Consider the following 27,321-nt stretch of genomic DNA (forward strand, 5'->3'; position numbering starts at 1 on the left):
TCCATAAGATAATACCAAATTCCACCGTATGGAATGAAATGTCAAATGTACTGTGAAATTGTATTTGGAATATATACTATATACGATGGCGTACAAAATAATAATTTCTTGAAGAACGCCAGCATCCGAGTCTGGTGTATACAAAAAATGGCTAAATTATGCTATCAGAAAATCATTGATCTTAAGCTTCAACGGTTCAACCGATTTCTTGATCTTAGACTCAGCTGATTTATCGTGGATCCGTAACAGCAGACGGAAAAATCTTGTAGTAGTTGATCCGAATACTTTCGGGCAAACCGATCGGAATACTACAGGTTTGAGACTACTCTATTCACCAAAACATCTTTGTCCATGTACCCAAAAATGGGAAAACAGCAATCAACAATCTTAACAGGAGAGGTGTGTCACTATTTCTTTCTCTCCGACTCAACTTACCCTTCCCCATCGGCTTTCTTTGAGATTGCCTCCGTGCAGATTCCATTCTTTCAAGATCATCCCATCCGCCTAAACTCGATGCATCTCGACCACTACTATCAGCTGAAGCATCATTTCCAACTACCCAAGATTGATAACCCATTCTTTTGTCACTAGTTTCCTGCTCTTCATCATATTTTTCTTTTTCTTTGGTTCTAGCGTTACCTACAGTGCTGGCAAAAGGTTTCCTTCTCCTCCTGGTCCTGGACTTGCGTTTCGGCCTACTTTGTGTCCCTCCCCATAACTTCTCATATAACAGTGAAAATGCTGACTGAACAAGGGGGAGTGCTAACGCCATTATGAAAGCTTTCGGACCCGTAGACAGCAGCAAAGATATGATAATAGCTGGAAATGCCCAACCATACGATTTGAACACCTGCACCAACCAAAAAAGCAAATACATTGGACATTTTACACCTATAAGAACATATTCTAAAATAGGAATAAACCAGTACAAGCATAATAAGAAAAATTAGACTCCTCTGGATATCAAATTTTGACTCAGGTGATTTTTCATCTTCAACCTCGGGATTATGGTGTTCATATTTTGGTCCTTTTTTATTTTGGTAATCACTTTATCAAAATGCTTATATATTCAGGAACTCAATGGTATCAGATATCTAATTGACCATATACGTCATGTGATCAACAAATGGGAAGCAGAGGAATGACGCGGAACATGTTTATTTATAAACCAAGCTTAACTAATTGCAGAAGAGCACGGGATCCACCGTGCTCAACCAGACAGCATAACTGTTTGTCTTGGGAGCAAGGCATTGTTCATTATAACAGTTATAGAAAGCACAAACTATTCGAGCAGTTTTCTCGTTGTTTCTTTTGTAACCAAGTAACCAAGTGTCAAACTGACTATCCAGAACAACCCCAAGCAAGTATATTCATTCCCTCCAATTACTGCTGCTGTTCATTGCCATGAAAGCACATTAAGGTATTCATTTTTTACACTTCGATGTTACGCTTTGCTCACTCAGACTAAGGCTCTCCAGTGATTGTCTCTTACCTTAAGGTGCCTTCCCATAGCTGCGATAATGGTCCATCGCGATACCTTTCATAACTTTCATTAGATGTTTCTCAGGAAGTGCTACATTGTGCTTGACATCAGTTCTCTTCCAATTTTTCATTTTTTATTTTATTTGTATATAACACATTGACTTCAAACTTATTAGGAGACTTACACGTGCAGAAAATGTTACGATAAAGGACCAATTCAGCAGTAGAAAGCACTTAGGGACTAGGCTAACAAAATAGGATGTGAGAGAAGTTTCAGAACAGAAAGGAAAAGAAATCTGCTATGTAGTCGAAGACCGAGGTGATGAAATATTACTCTATAGGACTTTCCTACTTAAATGTCAACAGGTTGTTGAAATGTTACATCTATAACTTGATCATAAGCAAATTATGTTTGAAGATGGAACTGGTTAACTTCAAAACTCTTGATACAACACAAATCGAGAAGCCAATAGTAGACAAAGATGCACACAATATCGATTTCACTGTCTTCACATTGGTTTCTGATTCTATCTTTTGCATACGAACCTTATAAGGGGGGAATTCAGCACTTACACGAATGCAAGTAAAGCTATCTATCATAATAACCTTTATTGAATTAATCAAACTATTGATGCATTTGAATTCTTAAACATCTGTTTCTTAATAATTTTTGTTCCTCGACGAGTCAAACATGTTTACAGTAAGTTCTCCAAGTAGACTAGGGAGTAGTCAAATTAGCTAGAGCAGTGTGCTCTCCTCTGCACCGAAGTTTGAATCCCCTCCCCCACAATTTAGATAGAGTCATTAGACTGATTAGAATATTGCTCGAATATTGATGCATTCTAATACTTAAGCATGGGTGAGAAGAACTAAGGTAATGTCTCCGATTAGAGCTGGGCATAGCTAAGTTGGTTACAACAGTGTGCTTTTTCTACGGCATTTTAAGTTTAAATCCCTTATCCGCAGTTTAGATTAGACTAATTAAAATATCGCTTGAATAAAAAATTAAGCTCTCCAAACTTGAAACACTCCCAAATCCAAACTTCACATAACTAACCAAAAATTAAGTGAAGGTTAGTACCTTAAAAATCCAGACACTATCAATGGCATCCTCCAAGATTCCACCCGAGCCTTCCTCCTCCATCTCCGACGACTCGTCCGACCACCACCGCCTTTTCTTCTTCCCTTCCCTTCTACTGTACTCGTAATCTTCTTCGTCTTCTTCATCGTCTTCGTCTTTTTCTCCGTTGCCTTTGTCTCTGAAATTGACACCGAATCTTTGGGAACGAATGGTTTCGGCATTGGAGTCCCAGCGACGGTAGCTAGGAGCATAGGAGCGACTTAAATGGGAGGAAGGAAGTGGGTTTTGACAGATAAAGTGAAAGGAATAATTGGGTCGCCATGGATGAGGCTGTGCTGTAAGGAGGACACTGCTCTCCATGCGTAGTGTGAGCTTCCATCTGCCACGTTCTCGTTATCTTTTTCTCCGATTAATATACTTTCTAATGTTATTTTTCACTTGTGAATAAAAAGTTTTAAATTCGATTATCATTAAAAATAAATTTAAACCATATTATTATTAACCTATTGTGAGATTAAAATCACTTTTACCTTACTGTAAATGATATTGTTTGTTCAAAAAAAAAAAAAACACTCTCAAACTTTATTACCAAAAACAAAGGTTAATTACATTATTATATTCTCGAACTCACGAGTTTTATTTATGGAAAACTAACCAAAACACCCTCAAAAGTTTCATTTTAATCATAAGGACAAATTTTTTTTCATAATACCCAAATTGGGCATGGGAAAGAGGACAAGGAAGAAAAACAATTCTGAGAGATCACATACAAACATTTCTGAAAGATCACATGGATGATCAAAATGAAGGCTCCAGGAGACAAATCATGCAGCAAATTCACATGCAAAAGGAGACAAGTAAGATCACATGACCACGTTTCAGAAACAGTGTTGACAATTTCAGCAATAGTAGAGGCAAAGTGACAAATGACAAGTACCAAGGAGATATCCATACCATTTATTACCATTGTATCCTCAATCAGTCTATATAAGTGGAGTTTCATTCATTGTAAAGAAACCTCTAGCTGAACATCTCTCAACACCTCAACCACTCAACACCTGAACACCCTACTCTCATACTCACATCATCTTCATACTCTCAAGCATCTGTAGTTTTCAGAGCAGCCTTGTAAACACTTTCTTGTAAACAACTATCTTTATAAACATTCCATATATCAATAAAGGTTCAAGTGTACATATTCAAGCAAACTTCAAGTCTTAAGTAAGCTTTCTTTTCTTTCTTTAGTGTGCTTGTTTAATTAGACTTCTAGTCCAGAACAGGGAAACACTATTGTAGTTATATTATTAACCTGCTAAACTGACGATCATATTTTGTTCTAACACTCTGTTATAGTTGAATGCTTGCCATACAAATAACTGGACATTAACCAGGATACCTCTGAGTTCAGTTGTTAAGGCTTTATACTTGTACTGTGAGTGGCCGTCATGCTGAAACATGTTGAGTTCCATGTGCAAGGTTATATGTCTAGTTGTTATAATGGCCATTTGACTATTTAACCGAGCCTGCATTACGAATTTGGTATCAGAGCCAAGTTTAGCATTTTAATAGTATAACTATAATAGTAAAGTACTTTGAGGATAGAAGTCATTGATACAACTGATATCATATTTGTTTATTGTGTATGAACAACAGATATTATTGTCCTTGTAGACCTTGTCAGCCACAACCACCAGGTATTTATTGTCCCAGACATCCAACTATAAATAGCATAAAGAGAAGATTAGTATATATATCCAAAAGAATTACTAGTACTTTGAAGAAGCAAAAGTTTTATCTTGGTTATCTTGAACATCCTTTATTTATTCGTAAATATAATAATACAGAAGTTCAACATAAAGTTTTAGAAATAAAAAGAGCAACATATCAAGTTTTAGAGACCTTGAGAGAAGAAAGAGAGTTTCTAAGAAACCAGTTAGCAGTAACTATAAAGAAAGGTAGACTGTAGTTTATGATAGACTATCTTAATTTAGAAATTAGTGAACCTTAAAAAAGAAAAATAACCTTAGACCAAAATAGTTTAGTTTGTTATTTTCCATTGAGAAAGCATAATCATATTTTGCATAGTGAAGAAAATCCACAAGCCAATAATATTGTAGATCTTATTATTAGTCAATCAGAAAATATAAAATTAGAAAATAATAAGCATAATCATTTGTTAAACCAGTTGTTAGTTCATTTTCAGAAAACTTCCATAAAAACAATTAGACAAAATTTGGACTATATTACATCTCAGTTAGAAGATCATAATAAAAATATTCAAAGGGTTCCTAGCAAAAGAGAAATAAAAGATCTTGTTGATCTCATAGATAGTAAGCCGAAGCAAGTAGAACTTAGAAATAGTTGAGCAGTTAAAATTAGAAGTTCAAAAAATTCAATTAGTACAAAAAGAGTTAAGTGAACAAGTAGATAAGTTGCATAATAAAATAGATAAATTATTAGTTTAATGACCGATTCTAGAAATAGCAGAAAATATATCCAAGCTTTGAAAGAAATTAGTAAGTTAGATAAAGAACCAGTAGGTTTAACAGATTTTTCAATACAATTATCTAGTAGTAATATTCCCATTAGGCAAAATAATTTGATTATTCAATTAGTTTTAAGTTTGGCTGAAAAATTAAATCAAGTTGAAGAACAAATAGTAGAAATAAACCAAGTTTTACACAACGCATCTTCATCAATTCCACCATCCTTGCTAGATAAATAAGAAAATTTAACTTTAAGTGCAAATAATAATAGAAGACCTAAGCTAAATCCTTTTGATAATAGAAAATGGAACTCTTTAGGAAAAAAAGGAAAAGAAGTAGTTAGAGCTAAATATATTTATCCTAATGAAGAAGAATCACAAGAATTTATTCGAAGAAGTTTTGAAAGAACACAGAAAGATAAATATAACCTGTACCAATTAGGTTTATTTGAAAATAGAAGCAGAATTGTAAGTAGCATCAGTCAACATGAAGTTAGCTGTATTGATAAAGAAGTCACACTTAATCTAATTAGTAAAGAAGCAGTTACTCATTTGGGAAAATCACATTTTAGTTAGATTCATATAAGAACAATATTAATTGGAATATCAAGATTAACCAGAGCACAAGTAGGCACAAAAACATTAGTATACATATATGATGATAGATGTGATAATCACCATCAAGCAGCAATAGCAACAGCTGAAGTAGACTTAAGTTCAAACTTAGCAGTCATAGGTTGTATTCCAAATTATATTATGACAATTAATGAATTTAGTAAATATATTAAAGTAAGTATAAGAACAAAAAATTATACTATGAAAGGAGAATATAAAAATTTGTGCATTAGCTTAATGTATATTGGTAAAGTATCTGATAGATATAATCATAAGTTTAATTTAGAGTTTCAAAATTTAGTTCAAACATTTGGTAGTAAACATGTAAATATGATAGAAGCAAAACCCGTAGATAATAGCTTTTTAGAAGGAACTTAGTGGACATTGCCTAATTTACAAGTAGCAACAAATAAACAACCAGATAAAGTACAAATATATGAAACTAGTACAGGTCAAGCAACAATTAGGTTTAGTAATTATAAGCAATTAGAAAAAATAGAAGACGATGAGAGTGAGATCGAAAATGAGAGTATACATATGACGTTTGATAATTTAGATACTAATTTAGTTGAGCAAAACTTTGATTATATTGTAAATAAACTTATAGAAGATATTGATCATTTAGATGAAGAACAATATTTGGAAAAATATAAGACATATGATTTAGGACTACATATAATTTCAGACGAAGAGATGAAAAAATTAATCTTAGAAATAGGAGTAGAACATATTTTAGGATAAAAAAAATATAATAATTTATTAGAATTGAAAGCAGAATGTAATCCAGCAGAAGAAAGTAGTACATCAGGAGTAGAAAATCTAGGACACGCAAGTTGAACTGATTAACAATTTTTGAGACCAACAAATGAACAATATAATGAAAAGGCAAAAGTAGATTACATAGAAGAAAGTATGATAAGACAATCTAGAAAAAATAGGATTCCATATTTGAGAGGGTTAGAACAAATTAATATAACTGGTAATATATTAAATTTAGATAATGTAGATCCACAATACTAGGAAAGAACGATTGAAAGATGGGAAAAAGCCTGCGTACATGCAACATTAATGTTAGATTTTAGTAATTCACAAAATATGTTAGATTACTTTGAGCATACTTTGGATGGTTTAGTTTTTGATTGTTTCCAGTCATGGAAAGTCCAAAATCCAGAACAGCATCAAGCAGCTAAAACACATTTTAATATTGATGGTTTTGTTACTTTGATCAAACAAGAGTTTTTAGATCATAATAGGTTAGATGACAGAAGTGAAAAAGAACAAATAAGAGCAATTAGAAATTTAGAACAATTACAAATTTGTGATTTACAATATATAGTTGAGTATACCACATATTTCTTTAAATATTTAGGAAGAACAGGTAGAATTTGTGATATTAATTTATTAGATATTTATATGACAAAAATAAAGAACCAATAGGTGAAAATATTTGGAATGAATGGCAAAAGCATCCAAAGAAGAATGATATTGCTATAGGACCTAGAATTCAACATGTATATGATATACTTAGACAAGAGTGTAGTCAAATAAAAGCTAAGAGACAAATTAGGAAACAATTTTACATGAGTTGTAAAAATTTAGATTTAGCACAACAGTATGGTTGCCATAAGAAAAATAAGTATAAGAAAATATAAGTCATATAAACCCTACAAACAACATAAGAATTTTAGTATAAGAACTTCAAGAACATATAGGAAAAGAAAATATATTCCAAAACAATTTAGAAAAAGAAGTGGCAGACCTTGAATTAGAAAATATAAAGCACCAAAAGATAAGAGTAGTTGTAAAAGTTATTCATGTGGAGAAGCTAGACATATTAGACCTAAATGTCCAAAATTAGGTAAACAGTCGAAAGAAAAAGTACATTGGATGAAATTGTTTAAGTTAGAAGAAGATGAGGATATTCAGTCAATATACAGTTTAGATAATTTAAGTGATAATGAGAGTATTTATAGTATAGAAAGTATTAACATGATAGATTCAGACTCGGAAGATTCAAGTAGCACAAATAGTGATCTAGAGGAGTATATGTATGCATTCATAGAAGAACAACATGAAGAAGAATATAAATACATTAATTTAGGTTGGCCAGAAAAATGTCATAAGTGTAGTAAATTAGTTGCAAATAAATACTATAATACATATTCAATATTATGTGAAAAGTGTTATAGTAATAGGTTATTAGAAGTTAATTCAGCAGAATCACAAGAAAATACTGAAATATTAGGAAATATTGTTCATAGTATAGAAAAACAAAAAAATAGTTCTTTAATTACCATAAATTGTGAAATAGAATTAGTAAAAGAACATAAGATACAAACAACAGCTATGATAGATACAGGAAGTACAAAGAGTGTCATAAGAGAAGAATTAGTACCAGAAAAATATAGACAAAAATTAGCAAATCAGTGAGAATAACACAATTTGATGAGAGACCAGTTTACTTAACACATTGTATAAATAATGAGTTTATTAAAATAAAAAAAAACAACAATTTAATTTACCATTAACATTTGTTTCACCAGTAGGATCATATCCATTCAATTTAGGTTAATCTTGGTTTGAACTAGCTTTTGCAATTAATTCAAGCATTTTGGATTCTGAAATCAAAGCTTCTGGGGACAACCTACAGGAATTTATGAGGTAATCGATAGTGAAAATTTGTTGGTTTTTTGGGGATTTTTGAGGTCCTTTGGTCAGTTAAAGCATTTCCGATGCTGCTAGCATCTTTGAGATTAGATTCATGTGGGTTGGTGTTAGGTTGGTTTTCTGGGCATCTTTGAGAGAAGCATGTTAGTTTCAAATGAGGTGCGAAGCAGACAAGTCCACCATTTTTCGGGGTGTCTCACTAAAACCTCCTAGTGAAGCATTTAGTCCGAACGAGTGAGACTTGGGATGTATTCAATTGAGATTTTGAGAGATTTTAATTCTTTTAATGAATTTAGGGATATTCAATTAGGATTTTAAGTGATTCTCTAAAATTCAATATTATTCAATCAGGATTTTAAGATAGTTTATTAAAATCCTTAGAAATTTGGTTATATTCAATTAAGATTTTAAAGAAGTTATAACATTCTAGGTGTATTCAATTAGAATTTGATTTTAAAGAATTTGAAAAATTTAAGGAATTAGAGGGAATTAGAGAGATTTCGTAGTGTATTTTTGCATCTACAAATTTCATCTCTCCCCATGAGATTTCGGGGGAATTGAATCAACATTTTACATGAAATCTCTACAAATCAATTAAGGGGTATAGTATTGTAACAGCCCGTCCCTAAAAATTATGGTTTTTATAATTTTAATACATGAAATGACAGAAATGCCCTATGGGCAAATCATGATTTTTTTAGGACGTATGTGATTCTCATATATTTTGTCATGTTTATTGACATATTCGAATAGAGCTTGATCTTACATACGCGCATGCACAGGTAAAAGTGATTTTGGAGTTACGGTTAAAGTTTTATTGAGTTACGAACCCAAAGGTATTTGGAATGAAATATTATTTTAATTATTTCTACACTATGTTTTTATTATTATTATTACAAATATATGCATTGGGTGAGTGGGTGTGTGTCAGGGAGAAGAGGAAGAAATAGAAAAAGAAAGAGGGAAGAGAGAAGGAGGACTGTTGCCCAATTGGGTAGGAGGAAGAGATGAGACTGACTAACCAGGAAAAGAAGAAAGAAGGGAAAGGAGAGGAGATGAGGGGCATGGGATCATGGATCCCTCACGCAGGATCATGACCTGACCCGGTCACCACATTGGTTTTCTACGGAATTCTGTCTCTCTAGCCAGTGTTTCCTGACCATCCACCATTCCCAAACAATTATTCGGCCTTCCTCCTTCAACTTTCAACCTTAAAGGCGCGGAATTCGAACTAATTTTGTGAGGAACAAACCCACGGGTCCGAAGAGCATTCGTCGGTGATCCACCTTATTCTGAAACGTTTACCTTCGATTAGCATCACCAAAACACTCCTCTAGAACCCAAGAACAAAGCCCAAGCAATGGTCGAGGCATTGGAGTGAGTATGGAGGTCAAATTGAAGCACACCATTTTCTAGGGTTCCGGCGGGTTTGAGTAAAATTGGAGCTTTTCCCGGCCAAATTAGACTTGGCCGCAAGCGACGATGGTTCATGATATCTTGACATACGTGCTAGGGAGTTGTGGCACGGACCTTAGGTGAGTGGGTCTTTTCCATTTTATCGTGTATTATATATATATATATATATATATATATGATAGACAATTCTATAAATGTTTATAAATCGATTATTACTTATGATTAATGTGAATGCTTTGAAATACTATTGTGAACTACGAATGGTTTGATCCTTGTTTATGGTACGTAGGCAGTCTAACGAGACATTAGATGCAGCCATACAATATTTGAAACAAAAACGTTGTTTGGGAATTGAGCAATGTGAAGGAAATTGGTGAAAATATGAGATTTAACCTTATGTTTTTAGTGATTGAATGTTGGTTATAAATCAATGTGGAAGGAATCAAGAAACTGAAATAAGGAAACGTAAGTAATGATAGTTAATTAAACTAGTGTTTAGTTGGACTTATCCCCGATAATTATTTCCAAAAATAAATAACTCGGGAGTAGGACATTATATATATATATATATATATATATATATATATGCATATATTGGAAAATACTATGATATGGTTGAGTTTTAGATTTGCGTTATGGCATATCCATGTGTATACTACCTGCACAAAATTATTATGAATGCTTTGAAGTGCGAAGATGAACGCGGAACACACAGGTAAGTTCAGGTGAGTTATGGTATTAGTTGAAATGATTGAGATATGGCATGATGACATTATGTTTTAGGCAACTCCGACATTGTCGTACAAGTTTCCTATGAGTTGTATATGTCACATGAGATGCATTTAGAGCTCATAAATCTGCACCCCGGTGTTAGTGCTCTTGCCCATGGCCAGGGCATAGTCTTTCACGTGATGTTCACCTCCCGCACCTTACGCTTACCTTGGATCCAAGATAGGTGCACATGTCTGTCGTACAAACCACTATAGGTGGTTCCGACTCGTAGGTAACCCGCGATTATTCGCACAGTCTTCACGTAATCGTAGCACTGAGCGAATTTATTTACACCCAGTCCTGTCGTACAGACCACCTTAGGTGGTTCCTACTCGTGTGCAGGTATAATCGCTCTTGGCCTTCACTTTTCCAATTTCTTGTTGTTCGTCTCCCATTTCTAATTACTAGCATGTTGGAAGCAGTAGCAGTAACAAAAACCATTTAGGACTTAACAAAAGCCATTCGAATCATTATAATATGCAATGCATTAATAAAGCAACAAAATACCTCATCAATTAACCAGACAATGACAATGGAGAACTAAATACAGATTAAGAACTAAACTCAAATATATTACCAATAAAAAATAACAATTCTTGAATTCTCAGACCCCAGGGTATATATTACTAAACAATAAAAACTAGTTAAATATATCCAATCCCCTTTCAATTATTTGAAGTAAAATATCCAAACTTCTTGTTGACTGGTCAAAAAAGCATGTATATTAGCTAATCTATTGCATGTATATTAGGTTTTCTCTTTTCATTGCATACATATATGGCTTAGCAATCAGACATAAAAAAATAAAAAAAATTAAATTAATCAACTCAAAATGCATGAATTTGGAAAAGCTAGGATATGTGATATTTATATGTATGAGAAGGAAGGGAGTAATCGATATATATAAGTACCAATGGAGCAGTAATCTGTGAAACAAATAAACCATACAAGAATTATACAAATTGGGAAGAAACCTGCAATACCTTGTGGCGATAGAGGAAGATGAGAGACACAAACTATTCCATTTCTGTGAAGAACGTGAAAGAAATCACATGAGGTAGGGTTGGATTCTTGATGGCACTTTGTATTTATACCACCTATCCTCATATCCCTCAAAATCTCTCGTCCATTAAAATCCTAATAAATCTTTGACATTCTTACTATACCTAGATTTGAATGTATTCTTTAAACTATTAATCAACTACCCTTGGATTTGGGTGTATTCTTCAAAATCCTCTTAAATCTTAATTTGACTACACCACAATTTCATAATCTATTAAAATCCTCCTTTAAAACTCTAATCGACTACACCTAAATTTTAAAGTCTATTAAAATCCTATCAAATCCTAATTTGACAACACCCCCTAAACTTCTTAAAAATTCATAAATTTATAAATCTATTCAAATCTCTCAAATTTCCAATTAAACTCATTAAAGTAAGTCCTGATGCACAACAAGCACAGACTAACATTTTTAGCTGAACCAAGTTAGTCTAGTAAAACTTAGAAAAGCCAAATAAATACATCCTAATTATTTGCCGCAGACGATTATTGTTTGAGATTAAGTTGCCTATTGCCCAAGCAGGTGGTGAAATTGGTTTAAGTCGTTGCGTGACTTTAATCTAGGTGATTGTTTAATCGAACTCGGCATTTTGAAATAACAAATGCCATGAATGCCGTCGTACAGATTTACAGAAAAGTATTTTGGATGGTTAGACTTTACCTTATATACTATTCATTTTAACGAAAAACCATATTTTTACACTAAAAAGTCAATCTTGATATTATTCACTTTACCCTTTATTTTGGCCTTATCATTAAAACTAAAAAATTTCAAGCTATTTTCATTAGTTTTCCTTCTGATTTAATTCTTCCGTACTTGCATTTTTGACTCATCACCTTTCTTTCTTTCATGGACACTAACCTTCTTTTTCGTTGCATCCTTCTAATTTTTTTGTTGTCAAATGATAGATTCTCCCAAGCCAATACTATAGGAGGCCATGTATGCTCCATACTCAAATTATATACAATACAACGAATGTATCGGAAAGAGATCTCTTCCACCAAGGTCACCAGATCAAGTGATATGAACTCTTGAAATTTTATCAAACGGCTAAAGTTATTATAACTTTTAAAGGAACCTCTGTTTTTAGCCGTTGGATCAAATTTCAAAGATCTGAATCACTTGATCCGGTAGTTTTGGTAGAAGAAATCCGGAGATGATCTCTTTCCGAAGGTATCCAAACAGTTCACGTTCACTTTTAGATTTGCTTGGACCAACTGCCGTGTAAAGACGAAATAATAACATTTTGATGGCTCAATGGTGAATCAAAATCATGTTGCTGGTTTTGTCATTCTTGACGATCGTAGAAGTCCTATTGTTGCGGGAGCTCGAAGTGTGGGAGAAAACACAATTTTGTTTGTGTAAGCCCTTGCGTTGCGTTGCGTTGTGGGAGAAAACACACACTACACATTACATCCACCACAAACACAAAATCTTACCGGTAATAATAATAACATTTTGAAAAAAATAAAATTTAATACGGAAATTAGATTCTATCTAAACGGACGGGGGCGTGGACGAAGTATTTGGTTCGACTACTTTTCTAAGCTGAATCATGTTAGGCTTCTCCGAGTCCTCATCGTCGCGGTACACGTAAGCAAACCCGCCGTGCCGGGTCAGATCCATACCCGCCATTTCGTCCTCAACCGAGATCCTCAACAGCTTCAGCTTGTGCAGCACATAGAACAAGGGCCCCATCGTAGCGCTCACCCACCCAAGAATCACCACTATCTGGATCAAGTGGGCCCCCAGCAGCTTCCCTCCGCCCCCCATAAACAACCCGTAAGGCCGCCCCTCTTTTCCCGGATACACCTCGTTCACGTACTTCTCCGTCGCAAACAGCGCCGTGAAAATAATCCCCCACGCGCCGCACCCACCGTGAAGCTGAGCCGCCTCCAGCGGGTCGTCGTATTTCAACTTCTCCGCCAATTTGTTGCACGAGATCAAAACGACAGCGGCGACGAATCCGCATACTATCGCCGCCCACGGTTCGACAACAGAGCATCCCGCCGTTATCGCCGCGAATCCGCCCAGAAGACCGTTACAAACGTCCGTTACGTTCCAGTGACCGGATAGGATTCTTTTTCCGAAGAGAGTGGTGAGAGCGGCGGTGCATCCGGCGAGAGTTGTGGTGACGGCGGTCCGACCCACGGCTGACCACATACCGTAATAGGATCCGGATGACCCGTAAGGACTCAGGATCTTGGTAAACGAACCCGGGTTGAACCCGTACCATCCGAACCAGAGTAAAAACGTGCCGAGAACAACGAGAGAAGCGCTATGTCCGCGGAGAGCGACGGCGCGGCCGGAGTGGTCGAACCGACCCATTCGGGGGCCTTCGATGAAAGCTCCCCAGAGACCGGCGATGCCTCCGACCATATGGACCACACCCGACCCGGCAAAATCGATGACTCCGGTTCCGAATAAGAGGTTTTCGGTATTTCCGGCGCTAGCCCAGCCGTCGACTGACCAGAACCAGTGCGAGACGACCGGGTAGACGAAGCCGGTGAGAAAGGAGGAGTAGATGAGGTAGGCGACGAACTGAGTCCTCTCGGCAATGGATCCGCTGGTGATTCCGGCGGCGGCGATGGCAAAGGCCCACTGGTAGAGGAAGTGGCTGTAGTCGAAACCGGTGGCGGAGGGGACTTTGCTGAGGCCGAAGAAGTGGTGGCCGATGAAGCCGTTGGAGGGGCCGCCGAAGGCGAAGGCGAATCCGAAGAGGTAGTAGAAGAGGCCGCCGGCGGCAGCGTCGAGGACGTTGGTGAGCATGATGTTCATGGTGTTCTTTGCGCGGACGGAGCCAGCGCAGAGCATGGCGAACCCGAGCTGCATTGAGAAAACAAGGTAAGCAGAGAAGAGGAGGTAGGTGGTGTCGACCGCGTAGGCGGTGTCGGAGAGCTTGGTGGAGACGCCGGCGATTTGGTCACAGATGAAGTGAGCTGCGCCGGTGGAGTTGGGCCCCAGGAGGTCGGCCAGATGCGTGGCCGAGCAGTCTAGTGTTGCCCACGTCGCCATTGGAGCAGTAAGCGAGAGAGAGGTGAAGTTGGAGTAGTCTGCTCCTTGTAGAAGTGTAGTTGGCGTCGGATATTTGTTGTACGGCAAAAATATTGGCGCGGGGGGGTGGTGGGGGTGGGCGGAGGGGGAAGAGAGAGTGTGTTTTGACTTGGAGGTTTCACTTTTTTTGGAGCAGTGTGGGGTGACGTCTAAGACTCTAACTCGTGCGGTGGTCATACATGATTTGATGACTTTTTGGACTCTGATCCCCTGCAGCTGATTTGGTTTTGGAAAGATTGGAATATACGGTCAGGATTCAGATCCATGAATCTCTCTTCTGGGTTTTACTGAAATTAATTAGTAGCTGAGCTTAAATGTTTTTTTTTTTTTTGGAGGTAATAATTACTTTATGGCGGTTAACTTATTTAGATGTAAATCTTTTTGTTACAAGTAAACAATTCTTTTTTTAGGTAAAATCAAGTAAACAATTCTTAATTCTGGCACTGGCACATATTGCGTTTTACATAAGAATAATGTTAGGGATATCAAGTTAAATTTTGTAAACTAAATGACATAGAAGTTATTGATTACATTATTACTTAAGCGTTGATTAACATGTTTATTTTTTGTTGATGACATATAATTTAATTTACAAATTTAGTTATCCTAACATTTTCTCAATAAAAAATGTAAAGCATACAAAGTTAATTGAGACCCGTGTTTTGGTTCTATCGGTTTTCCACATGCTAATCGTATTTTATCAATAGAAAATAAAAAGGAAAACTAATGAAAAAGGCTTGAAAACTTTGAGTTTTAACGATAAGGACAAAATAAAGGGTAAAATGAATAGTACCAGAATTGACTTTTTAGTGTAAAAATGTGATTTTTCGTTAAAATGAACAGTACCGGGAGCTTTTTGTTAAAGTTCCCAAAATAAAAAGCATATAAGCTTGAGCAACATAATTAATTATTTGGGGGTAGGACGAAAAATGCGACGGAATTACTTATGGGTTGGTTTAAGTGACTAGAGAAGATGAAAAATGAGTTTTCAAGTGCGATACATTAAGAGATATCAGCATCATAAGTGAAAGCGAAGAAACAAACAATCTCAAAATAAAAATACATCAGATTAACGTGGTTCAGTGTAAAAGCATGTATAATGATGAGGTCGATAATCTCAAGTTGTTTCTATAGATAATATGTGAATATGTATCATCATTTTGAACATAAGTTAATAATGAAATGATACCTTACGGACATTTCGTATATTAACTAATTAGTTTAATCTAAGGATAAAAATATTATTTAAAGTCGTCTCATTACATGTTATATGCTGAAGCCGTCTCATTAAATGTTATACACTTAAACAATAAGTCCAATGAATATGTAACTAAGAGAATATAATCTAAAAAAGTTAAATTCATGAGGCATTTCTCATTCATACAGATATCTTAAATGTTCCTAATCATAGATTGACTCTCACCAAACAAACGGAGATGAAAAATGAGTGTCTTAACTCTCATCACCCAAATCTCACAAATTACAACCCTAAACCAAACAAGTAGAGAATCCAAACAAACAGAGTATTCTCTCCCAAATTGATCTCTAACTCTCAAACTCACAAATTGTCAAATGAATGAGCCATGAATTTGCCATACTCATGACTCCAAACCCTAAACTAATGGAGAGACACACAAAATTAACTAATGGCGAGGCACACAAAATAAACTAACCCAGTTGGATCAATGACTCAAAGATGGCATGATTAAGCAAATAATTGCTTACTCAAGTGAGGCGTGGTGTGAAAGCTAGAAGTTTATCAGTTTAGCATGAGAGAGAGAGAAAGAGAGAGAGAGAGAGAGAGAGAGAGAGAGAGAGAGTTTGCATGGATACATGATATTCTTGGTTGGGTAATCTGGACTTCCTAGGGTAATAACAATGCTTCTAATGGCCGGGATGATAAGAGGGAGGTTATGGAAAACACTAAGGTTGCAGGGGTGATGCTTCCTGAGTTTTGAGGCTGCTTACAATTAGGGAGATACTTCCTTAGCTTGGTGTAGTACAATCCTTAATTTTGTCTAACGTTCTATCTCTCTCTGGCCTCATCATCAAAGGTCCCTAACCTCCCCTTTGTAGGTGAATGATTCTTTTCCAGCTTCCTAAGGAATTTCTAGTTGTGGCTAAGTCCCCCCCCCCCCCTCTTTCTTCTAGTGTAGCTACAATCTTCCCTTTTAATGTAAAATAGATGAGTGTTGCTAGCCTTGTGATGTCTCTGCTACTAGCCTTGTGATGTCTTTGCTACGCCTTCTTCTCGAGGCGCGACTTTCTCGGTTCAGATTCCACAGACGTTACTTATGATAACTCGTCTCTTGGCTTTCATTCGCCATTCTTTTGCGTGAGTTAGGAAGGGAAGCCAACCTCTCTTCATTAAATGCATGCTCCGTTATGTGACTTACTTAATTAGGGTTTGGTGCCTTCCTAACTAGATTGGTTGGCTTGCTAGGGAAAGAAGGAAACTAGGTTTGCACGCTCTCAAACCTACCCACGTGGACTTCAAAGCTTATGGGCTTGAATCTTTCAGCCCACAAGCAGTCCAAAGTCTTCATTCCATAATATTGACTTTGTGTAGGCCCGATAAACTTCCGTAACCAACACATCACAATTCACTTGACAAGCCCCAAACATAATGATTAGCTAAACAAAACTTGGCGTAATGAATATGCATGGGTCGTATGAACGTGGGGTAATTTATACAAATGCACGGCTTAAAATAGAGAGGTTGGCACTGAGTGAATTGTCAGGGCGCCATATTTTGTTCCACATTTACTTTTTGAAATTATTTTCCTTTGGTTCCTTGTTTGGAATATGAGTTTCGCGAAAGGATAAGGCTTGTGCCCCGAGATTTATTTGTCGCTCACTTATAATTAACGAATCTTTATCACGATAATCCAAACAGTTTATTTCATTTATCGTGGTCTGAAGAGAATTAGAATCAGATAAAGTTGTAAATCGGGTCCAGACTCTCCATTCATGGATGTCCTCGCTGGCTCTGCAACTGCTTCTTCTTCATACCCTCATTTACTAATCTCCAACTTCTACAAGAACCACTGTAGCTCCGCCTCCATGGCCGCCGCTCCTCCACCTCAGGTACTCCTCATTGATTCCTATCTAATTCATGCCTCATTTTAGCTTTCTTTCACCGGGCATAACCCACAATTACGAATTTCGAGAACAACATAGTTGCCAAATTACGTTCTAATCGTAAAATTCTAAAGCTTTTCGCTTTTACTCTTTTGGGTCAATCAAATTGTGGTGAATGCTGAAAACTTTGTACTCAAAGATTGCGCTTTGTTGCAATTATTATTATTTGTGTAACACAAAAAAAGAGTTGTAGAAGGAAATACATAAAAAAGATAACTGGAGGACACATGTCGACACCAGAAAGAACTGCATTTCATTTTACTTTTGATAAGGAACCATTTTCACTTGCGATCCTTTAAGTGTTGGTGATGCTCACCATCACATTGATTGCCGTTGGATGAATTTAAATTGCTTCGCACGTGCCGTAAGAAGATGGCTTGCTTTGCCATTACAACTTTTTATGTGTAAGCTACTGATTTTTGTTTGCATACTCTAACTCATTTTACCAAGAAAGATATCTGATTCTCTGATCGTTTCTGTAATTGTTTTTACGACATTATGGTTCTTATTATATCCATTCCGGTGGTTTAGTAATATCTTGTAACTTTCTCAGAGTCTTAATGTCGGAATTTGATCCTAAAGAGGCCTTCTGGCTCCTGAAAGATACTGCTCTATAATGTATGCCGGGCGTTATCTAGTTGTAATGGGAACACCCAAAGTTATTGTTTTCAATTGGAATCCTTGCAGTTGCTGCAGTGGAAGTATCTGCCAGTAAGGATTGTAGAAGCTCGAGCGAAGTCTCCCTTAATGTGTATAATGACTATGTCGCTGAAGAGACCAATAAATTATGGTAACAGCAATGGGTACTTTTAACAGTTTCTTGAATCCATCAGTGTTGAGGTTCAACCAGAGTTTTATATGTCAGTGTGGTTTGTTTTCAGCAAATTATAGCAAGATCAAGAAAAAACTTCGATTGAAGAAATATGCTGGCAGTCTCCATGAAGTGATAAAATGTTCAGAAAAAATCAGACGACATATTTTTGTTTTTGTTGCTGGGCTGATGGTTGTCATGTCAGCTTCCCTTTCTGTTAGCAGTACTCCATCCTGTAAGTTTACTTTATACCGTAATATAGTAATGACAACCCAAAATCGTGCAGTGGTAAGAGAATTTACTCGAATTTGTTGTCTTTTATTGACTTGCCCAGGGGCTCTCACAGAAGAGAATCTTCTCTTCTTAGAGGCATGGAAGATGATTGACCGTGCATATGTTGACAAAAGTTTCCATGGACAAAGTTGGTTTCGGTACAGAGAAAATGCACTGCGCAATGAACCGATGAATGCACGAGAAGAGACATGTATGAATTCCTTCCTGCAGTCGGTGATATTGTATTGTGTGAAAATTACTATAGTAAAAGTAGCTCAAAATATTCCAAGGCTGATCCTAGCATGCCAAAGTCTCCCTTCACTTGATAAACCATTATTTTACTCAGCTATTTTGGTTTTGTATAAAAATGAGCAAAAGCTTCATGCCAGCTGGATCTCTTCATTTAATACTATACATATCTTTCCAGTTTCCAGTTTCTGCCTTTCTAAATCCTAGTGTTGTATGTTCATTTAGATATGGCAATTAGGAAGATGCTTGCCACATTGGAGGATCCTTTCACTCGGTTTCTGGAGCCTGAAAAGTTAACGAGTCTACGGGTACAATGATTTTTCTTCTTATACTGTTAGTGTAGTTCATTCTAGCGGTTTAGCCTGCATAAGAAAATATGATGCACCATTAGACACTACATCAAACTCACTCTCAAATTACTTATTATATTAAGAAAAATTTCTTCAGTTGAATTTGAATATAGTTATTGTTCCTGAAATCTGTTCACATCTTCTTCAAGGGCAGTCTGGAACTCGAGGTGCTCTTACAGGCGTAGGGCTGTCAATTGGCTACCCTACACAACTTGATGGATCAGCTGCTGGTCTTGTTGTTATTTCAGCTTCCGCAGGAGGTCCAGCAAACAGGGCTGGCATCTTGTCTGGGGATGTTATTCTGGCGATTGATGATACAAGTACAGAAACAATGGGCATATATGATGCAGCAGAGCGGCTACAGTGAGTTTCATACACTTACTCCCATGTAACTTGTCATTGTTTTTTCATCTAAATGTTTATGCTCTAATACTGTAATGAGGAAATGCAATAATAATATAACTTACAATATTAATTATGTATTTCTTAGCTGGAATTTTCATTGAAATTCTGTTCGTAAGATTAATCTAACATGGACATACACAAAGACAAATTGCAGTTTTCCAGTCAAGTCCTTTCTGATATCTAAATGACTATAGTAGTAACTATCCATTAGTGCTAGGATATTCTAGGGACTGTTCACAAAATTTCTGGTTGGAAGCCATATCATTTAAAAACCTAGAGTAGCTCTCTATCTTGGGCCCTTTGAATTTGTGAGTGGGCTGGTGACTTGTAACAAGTGTTTCAGAATCACGATTCGTTTTTTCCCAGTAAATTTTTATTTATTTTCATTTATACCGTTTTTCCTAATTGTTACAGGGGATCTGAAGGAAGTTCAGTGAAACTAACCATTCGGAGTGGACCTGAAATAAAGCACCTGGATCTAATGTAGGTTCAGTTCTTCATTCATTCCTGCAGAAATACTGTAATATCAGTCTAAGGAATTATTCATTCTATTCCCAAAGGTGTTTGAAGATTATTGATTTGATAATATGATGGTTTTAACTTTGTCATGGCATGCATTTGATAATTAGTTGGAATTAATTTCATCATGTCATTTTAAGAATGCTTTTGGTCTAAGTTCTCATTTTATTTGGTGGCTGGCAATTGAGCTTCGTGTTTAACCACAGTCATCCCATTTGCTAAGACATTGAGCTACCGTTAACTTGGGAATAGCACTTAGGACTGGGGTTAGTGGTGATTTTACTTTTACTCAATTCAGAGTCCTTTTTCCATTTTAAAATTATTAAAATGTCTTCTTGGTGTATTCTAGGCGGGAGAAAGTTTCACTGAATCCTGTGAAATCAAGACTATGTGCGGTGCCTGCTTCGGGAAAGGATTCCCCTAGGATTGGATATATCAAACTACCAACGTTCAATCAAAATGCATCTGGTAAGAAAAACTAGTAGTTGCAGAACTGATATAAGTTTTATGTATGATGGTATGGTGTTTTGATCTTCTCAAGCCCACTCTCACTGAGATATGAATTCAGTTCTCTTGTGCTTCATTTTGAAGAAAACATTACTCATTTTGTTTAAAACTTAATTTACTCAATGCTTCATAATCTTGTTAAGTACTTCATTCGTTTGAACTTGTTTGGATATGTGTATATATATATATATATATAGAGAGAGAGAGAGAGAGAGAGAGAGCTCATATTTTGACTGTCAATTTCCGCAATTTGGTCTAAGAAGTTTGCATCCCATGTAGGTGCTGTCAAGGAAGCAATTAATACCTTAAGGAGTAATAATGTTAATGCCTTTGTATTGGATCTTCGAGACAATAGGTAATCATTATATCTCAACGTGGGTCTAGGACTCTAGGTTATCATTAGCTTTCAACACGGCTCATGTAAATTTTTCCCTTTTGGAAGGCTTTCTGAAAGCTTAATATTTGCTTAATTTTGGTGCAGTGGTGGTCTTTTCCCAGAAGGAATTGAGATTGCTAAGATTTGGTAAGTCGACGTGGACAATTGTGGGAAACTAAACTGTTTATAATTATTGCTTTTCACCTAACGAGTTGATTTTGTGTTATTTTTAAGACGGGGAATAACAAAGTTTTTGCTGCATATTTAATTATGGAACTGAGATAACCAATGTTTGCACTTAGTCATAGCCATACGATACAGATTTTGATACTCTGAACTTATTCCTATATATCATGTCTCAAATATCAAATTTATATATATCAGCACGCATTTTTTATACACATGAAGGTTTTGGACTCATATTACATATACGAAAATACTAGCCAGCAATCCTTTACAACGCACCGTATTGATTGCAATGCATACATGTATTTGGGCTTAAAATGGATTCATGCGATCTGCTGAAAGTGTGGGAGGCATGCTTCTTTCATGTGTCTCCTTATTCAACCCAGCAAGGTTTAAGAAGACAATCCCTCGAAAGCCACTGGATTACTAGATCGCAATCATGCTGCTTGAGTGGTCTTTTCATTCATATTCAAAACCGTTATGTTTGATCCTTTTATGCAGCACAAATTCTTACAATTCAACTTTGTAACAAAAATAAAAAACATTGTTTGTCTTTCAAGTATTAAGCTTGCACTTCCTTATATCAGATCCAAATTTTGTAAATTCATGATTGGATGCTTTTTTCCAGGTTGGACAAAGGTGTGATTGTATATATTTGTGATAGTCGTGGTGTTCGAGATATATATGACACCGATGGAAGCAAAGCAGTAGCGACTTCAGAACCCCTAGTTGTGCTGGTACATGTTTATTTAGTAATACGATTAAGTAGATTTGGTCAGTGATATTCCTCCATGCTCAGGCAAACAGTTGCATATGCTATTATTAATGGTGCAGGGTTGTCATCATTTAGTTATCTGTTGTCAAGCTCCGGCCTGTCTCGCTGTGCTGTTTAATGCCGGAATCAGTTTTTCGTTTCTGATATTGTCTTATTAAAAAGGAACCTTTCTATAGCGTGTTCATGTGCGTTCCTATGAAACATTATGTTTGAAGAATTGCTTGGTGAGATTTGGTGTGCGTATCAACTGAGATTTCTTCAGGTGAACAAGGGAACTGCTAGCGCAAGTGAAATCTTAGCCGGGGCATTGAAAGACAATAAACGTGCTGTGTTGTTTGGAGAACCCACATTTGGGAAAGGGTAATCTCTTTTGCTCCGACACAGCTCCTATGAATAAAATCGTATATTCCTGACATAAGTCATCCATCCGACTATGCAGCAAGATTCAGTCAGTTTTTGAGCTGTCCGATGGCTCTGGCTTGGTTGTTACAGTCGCTCGTTATGAGACACCTGCGCACACAGACATTGATAAGGTCTGATGCGGTCTCTTGTTCTCCCCATACACTGTATTCTTGTTGCTCTCGGTTAACTTTGTTCCCATTACTTGTAGGTCGGTGTGATTCCAGACCATCCCCTGCCTACCTCATTCCCCAAAGACGAGGAGGCTTTTTGTAACTGCCTCCAGGACCCTGCATATGCTTGCAACAAGGTCGAGCTATTTGCACGATGACCGCAGTTTTTGTGTACATTCACATTGTTTACAGTACAGGAAATCACAATTTTTTACAGATGCAGTTTGACATTCTTTCAAGGTTTCTTTTGAATTTGTAAACAAATAGCAATATTTGATTAATGGTATTCGATTCAAGAAATTTACGAGTGAATGTTTCAGTATTCAACCAAATTCCATAAGATAATACCAAATTCCACCGTATGGAATGAAATGTCAAATGTACTGTGAAATTGTATTTGGAATATATACTATATACGATGGCGTACAAAATAATAATTTCTTGAAGAACGCCAGCATCCGAGTCTGGTGTATACAAAAAATGGCTAAATTATGCTATCAGAAAATCATTGATCTTAAGCTTCAACGGTTCAACCGATTTCTTGATCTTAGACTCAGCTGATTTATCGTGGATCCGTAACAGCAGACGGAAAAATCTTGTAGTAGTTGATCCGAATACTTTCGGGCAAACCGATCGGAATACTACAGGTTTGAGACTACTCTATTCACCAAAACATCTTTGTCCATGTACCCAAAAATGGGAAAACAGCAATCAACAATCTTAACAGGAGAGGTGTGTCACTATTTCTTTCTCTCCGACTCAACTTACCCTTCCCCATCGGCTTTCTTTGAGATTGCCTCCGTGCAGATTCCATTCTTTCAAGATCATCCCATCCGCCTAAACTCGATGCATCTCGACCACTACTATCAGCTGAAGCATCATTTCCAACTACCCAAGATTGATAACCCATTCTTTTGTCACTAGTTTCCTGCTCTTCATCATATTTTTCTTTTTCTTTGGTTCTAGCGTTACCTACAGTGCTGGCAAAAGGTTTCCTTCTCCTCCTGGTCCTGGACTTGCGTTTCGGCCTACTTTGTGTCCCTCCCCATAACTTCTCATATAACAGTGAAAATGCTGACTGAACAAGGGGGAGTGCTAACGCCATTATGAAAGCTTTCGGACCCGTAGACAGCAGCAAAGATATGATAATAGCTGGAAATGCCCAACCATACGATTTGAACACCTGCACCAACCAAAAAAGCAAATACATTGGACATTTTACACCTATAAGAACATATTCTAAAATAGGAATAAACCAGTACAAGCATAATAAGAAAAATTAGACTCCTCTGGATATCAAATTTTGACTCAGGTGATTTTTCATCTTCAACCTCGGGATTATGGTGTTCATATTTTGGTCCTTTTTTATTTTGGTAATCACTTTATCAAAATGCTTATATATTCAGGAACTCAATGGTATCAGATATCTAATTGACCATATACGTCATGTGATCAACAAATGGGAAGCAGAGGAATGACGCGGAACATGTTTATTTATAAACCAAGCTTAACTAATTGCAGAAGAGCACGGGATCCACCGTGCTCAACCAGACAGCATAACTGTTTGTCTTGGGAGCAAGGCATTGTTCATTATAACAGTTATAGAAAGCACAAACTATTCGAGCAGTTTTCTCGTTGTTTCTTTTGTAACCAAGTAACCAAGTGTCAAACTGACTATCCAGAACAACCCCAAGCAAGTATATTCATTCCCTCCAATTACTGCTGCTGTTCATTGCCATGAAAGCACATTAAGGTATTCATTTTTTACACTTCGATGTTACGCTTTGCTCACTCAGACTAAGGCTCTCCAGTGATTGTCTCTTACCTTAAGGTGCCTTCCCATAGCTGCGATAATGGTCCATCGCGATACCTTTCATAACTTTCATTAGATGTTTCTCAGGAAGTGCTACATTGTGCTTGACATCAGTTCTCTTCCAATTTTTCATTTTTTATTTTATTTGTATATAACACATTGACTTCAAACTTATTAGGAGACTTACACGTGCAGAAAATGTTACGATAAAGGACCAATTCAGCAGTAGAAAGCACTTAGGGACTAGGCTAACAAAATAGGATGTGAGAGAAGTTTCAGAACAGAAAGGAAAAGAAATCTGCTATGTAGTCGAAGACCGAGGTGATGAAATATTACTCTATAGGACTTTCCTACTTAAATGTCAACAGGTTGTTGAAATGTTACATCTATAACTTGATCATAAGCAAATTATGTTTGAAGATGGAACTGGTTAACTTCAAAACTCTTGATACAACACAAATCGAGAAGCCAATAGTAGACAAAGATGCACACAATATCGATTTCACTGTCTTCACATTGGTTTCTGATTCTATCTTTTGCATACGAACCTTATAAGGGGGGAATTCAGCACTTACACGAATGCAAGTAAAGCTATCTATCATAATAACCTTTATTGAATTAATCAAACTATTGATGCATTTGAATTCTTAAACATCTGTTTCTTAATAATTTTTGTTCCTCGACGAGTCAAACATGTTTACAGTAAGTTCTCCAAGTAGACTAGGGAGTAGTCAAATTAGCTAGAGCAGTGTGCTCTCCTCTGCACCGAAGTTTGAATCCCCTCCCCCACAATTTAGATAGAGTCATTAGACTGATTAGAATATTGCTCGAATATTGATGCATTCTAATACTTAAGCATGGGTGAGAAGAACTAAGGTAATGTCTCCGATTAGAGCTGGGCATAGCTAAGTTGGTTACAACAGTGTGCTTTTTCTACGGCATTTTAAGTTTAAATCCCTTATCCGCAGTTTAGATTAGACTAATTAAAATATCGCTTGAATAAAAAATTAAGCTCTCCAAACTTGAAACACTCCCAAATCCAAACTTCACATAACTAACCAAAAATTAAGTGAAGGTTAGTACCTTAAAAATCCAGACACTATCAATGGCATCCTCCAAGATTCCACCCGAGCCTTCCTCCTCCATCTCCGACGACTCGTCCGACCACCACCGCCTTTTCTTCTTCCCTTCCCTTCTACTGTACTCGTAATCTTCTTCGTCTTCTTCATCGTCTTCGTCTTTTTCTCCGTTGCCTTTGTCTCTGAAATTGACACCGAATCTTTGGGAACGAATGGTTTCGGCATTGGAGTCCCAGCGACGGTAGCTAGGAGCATAGGAGCGACTTAAATGGGAGGAAGGAAGTGGGTTTTGACAGATAAAGTGAAAGGAATAATTGGGTCGCCATGGATGAGGCTGTGCTGTAAGGAGGACACTGCTCTCCATGCGTAGTGTGAGCTTCCATCTGCCACGTTCTCGTTATCTTTTTCTCCGATTAATATACTTTCTAATGTTATTTTTCACTTGTGAATAAAAAGTTTTAAATTCGATTATCATTAAAAATAAATTTAAACCATATTATTATTAACCTATTGTGAGATTAAAATCACTTTTACCTTACTGTAAATGATATTGTTTGTTCAAAAAAAAAAAAAACACTCTCAAACTTTATTACCAAAAACAAAGGTTAATTACATTATTATATTCTCGAACTCACGAGTTTTATTTATGGAAAACTAACCAAAACACCCTCAAAAGTTTCATTTTAATCATAAGGACAAATTTTTTTTCATAATACCCAAATTGGGCATGGGAAAGAGGACAAGGAAGAAAAACAATTCTGAGAGATCACATACAAACATTTCTGAAAGATCACATGGATGATCAAAATGAAGGCTCCAGGAGACAAATCATGCAGCAAATTCACATGCAAAAGGAGACAAGTAAGATCACATGACCACGTTTCAGAAACAGTGTTGACAATTTCAGCAATAGTAGAGGCAAAGTGACAAATGACAAGTACCAAGGAGATATCCATACCATTTATTACCATTGTATCCTCAATCAGTCTATATAAGTGGAGTTTCATTCATTGTAAAGAAACCTCTAGCTGAACATCTCTCAACACCTCAACCACTCAACACCTGAACACCCTACTCTCATACTCACATCATCTTCATACTCTCAAGCATCTGTAGTTTTCAGAGCAGCCTTGTAAACACTTTCTTGTAAACAACTATCTTTATAAACATTCCATATATCAATAAAGGTTCAAGTGTACATATTCAAGCAAACTTCAAGTCTTAAGTAAGCTTTCTTTTCTTTCTTTAGTGTGCTTGTTTAATTAGACTTCTAGTCCAGAACAGGGAAACACTATTGTAGTTATATTATTAACCTGCTAAACTGACGATCATATTTTGTTCTAACACTCTGTTATAGTTGAATGCTTGCCATACAAATAACTGGACATTAACCAGGATACCTCTGAGTTCAGTTGTTAAGGCTTTATACTTGTACTGTGAGTGGCCGTCATGCTGAAACATGTTGAGTTCCATGTGCAAGGTTATATGTCTAGTTGTTATAATGGCCATTTGACTATTTAACCGAGCCTGCATTACGAATTTGGTATCAGAGCCAAGTTTAGCATTTTAATAGTATAACTATAATAGTAAAGTACTTTGAGGATAGAAGTCATTGATACAACTGATATCATA

At 36.4% G+C, this 27,321-nt stretch overlaps 4 protein-coding genes across 9 annotated transcripts in view; 1 reads left to right on the forward strand and 3 right to left on the reverse strand.

Moving 5' to 3' along the window:
* LOC126606951 (carboxyl-terminal-processing peptidase 2, chloroplastic-like) overlaps window positions 1-23,097 on the forward strand; it is a 28,846-nt gene extending 5,749 nt beyond the window's left edge. Inside the window, exons 1-14 of one of the 5 annotated variants that reach the window (XM_050274356.1) lie at window positions 17,387-17,720; window positions 18,462-18,564; window positions 18,656-18,820; window positions 18,920-19,069; window positions 19,333-19,415; window positions 19,612-19,820; window positions 20,277-20,345; window positions 20,731-20,849; window positions 21,168-21,243; window positions 21,370-21,411; window positions 22,079-22,187; window positions 22,488-22,585; window positions 22,665-22,758; window positions 22,836-23,097. In XM_050274356.1, the coding sequence (XP_050130313.1) occupies window positions 17,604-17,720; window positions 18,462-18,564; window positions 18,656-18,820; window positions 18,920-19,069; window positions 19,333-19,415; window positions 19,612-19,820; window positions 20,277-20,345; window positions 20,731-20,849; window positions 21,168-21,243; window positions 21,370-21,411; window positions 22,079-22,187; window positions 22,488-22,585; window positions 22,665-22,758; window positions 22,836-22,955 (1,554 nt within the window). In that variant the 5' untranslated portion in view covers window positions 17,387-17,603 and the 3' untranslated portion in view covers window positions 22,956-23,097. Of the gene's footprint in view, window positions 1-17,384; window positions 17,721-18,461; window positions 18,565-18,655; window positions 18,821-18,919; window positions 19,070-19,332; window positions 19,416-19,611; window positions 19,821-20,276; window positions 20,346-20,730; window positions 20,850-21,167; window positions 21,244-21,369; window positions 21,412-22,078; window positions 22,188-22,284; window positions 22,586-22,664; window positions 22,759-22,835 lie in introns of those variants that run through there. The other 4 variants (XM_050274357.1, XR_007617432.1, XM_050274358.1 and 1 more) reach the window with 4 other exon arrangements.
* LOC126606955 (uncharacterized) lies at window positions 49-2,950 on the reverse strand. Its single transcript, XM_050274364.1, has 2 exons — window positions 2,564-2,950; window positions 49-850 (listed from the first exon to the last, which is right to left on the reverse strand). The coding sequence occupies exons 1-2, from the start codon at window positions 2,921-2,923 to the stop codon at window positions 332-334; spliced, it is 879 nt and encodes a 292-aa protein (XP_050130321.1). The 5' UTR covers window positions 2,924-2,950; the 3' UTR covers window positions 49-331.
* On the reverse strand, window positions 49-26,080 carry LOC126606954 (uncharacterized). 2 transcript variants are annotated; one of them, XM_050274363.1, is made up of 3 exons: window positions 25,694-26,080; window positions 23,440-23,980; window positions 49-322 (listed from the first exon to the last, which is right to left on the reverse strand). In XM_050274363.1, the coding sequence occupies exons 1-2, from the start codon at window positions 26,051-26,053 to the stop codon at window positions 23,462-23,464; spliced, it is 879 nt and encodes a 292-aa protein (XP_050130320.1). In that variant the 5' UTR covers window positions 26,054-26,080; the 3' UTR covers window positions 49-322; window positions 23,440-23,461. The 2 variants fall into 2 exon arrangements, with proteins under 2 accessions (XP_050130320.1, XP_050130319.1); XM_050274362.1 differs by lacking the exon at window positions 49-322 and having other exon boundaries at window positions 23,179-23,980.
* Window positions 12,995-14,697, reverse strand: LOC126606949 (ammonium transporter 1 member 1-like). Its single transcript, XM_050274352.1, has one exon. It carries the CDS (start codon window positions 14,592-14,594, stop codon window positions 13,077-13,079), a length of 1,518 nt encoding a protein of 505 aa, XP_050130309.1. The 5' UTR covers window positions 14,595-14,697; the 3' UTR covers window positions 12,995-13,076.
* Window positions 26,081-27,321: the final 1,241 nt, after the last annotated feature.

Source organism: Malus sylvestris, chromosome 16, assembly GCF_916048215.2.
Source record: "Malus sylvestris chromosome 16, drMalSylv7.2, whole genome shotgun sequence".
Classification (NCBI taxonomy): Eukaryota; Viridiplantae; Streptophyta; class Magnoliopsida; order Rosales; family Rosaceae; genus Malus; species Malus sylvestris.

What these genes read in the sequence shown, in the direction of transcription:
- LOC126606954 (XM_050274363.1), bottom strand. Translation starts at nt 26,053, where the DNA reads ATGGAGAGCAGTGTCCTCCTTACAGCACAGCCTCATCCATGGCGACCC. An exon ending in ATAGTGTCTGGATTTTTAAG is followed by an intron (nt 23,981 to 25,693) that starts GTACTAACCTTC and finishes TGGTTGGTGCAG; the next exon opens with GTGTTCAAATCGTATGGTTG.
- LOC126606955 (XM_050274364.1), bottom strand. Translation starts at nt 2,923, where the DNA reads ATGGAGAGCAGTGTCCTCCTTACAGCACAGCCTCATCCATGGCGACCC. An exon ending in ATAGTGTCTGGATTTTTAAG is followed by an intron (nt 851 to 2,563) that starts GTACTAACCTTC and finishes TGGTTGGTGCAG; the next exon opens with GTGTTCAAATCGTATGGTTG.
- LOC126606949 (XM_050274352.1), bottom strand. Translation starts at nt 14,594, where the DNA reads ATGGCGACGTGGGCAACACTAGACTGCTCGGCCACGCATCTGGCCGAC.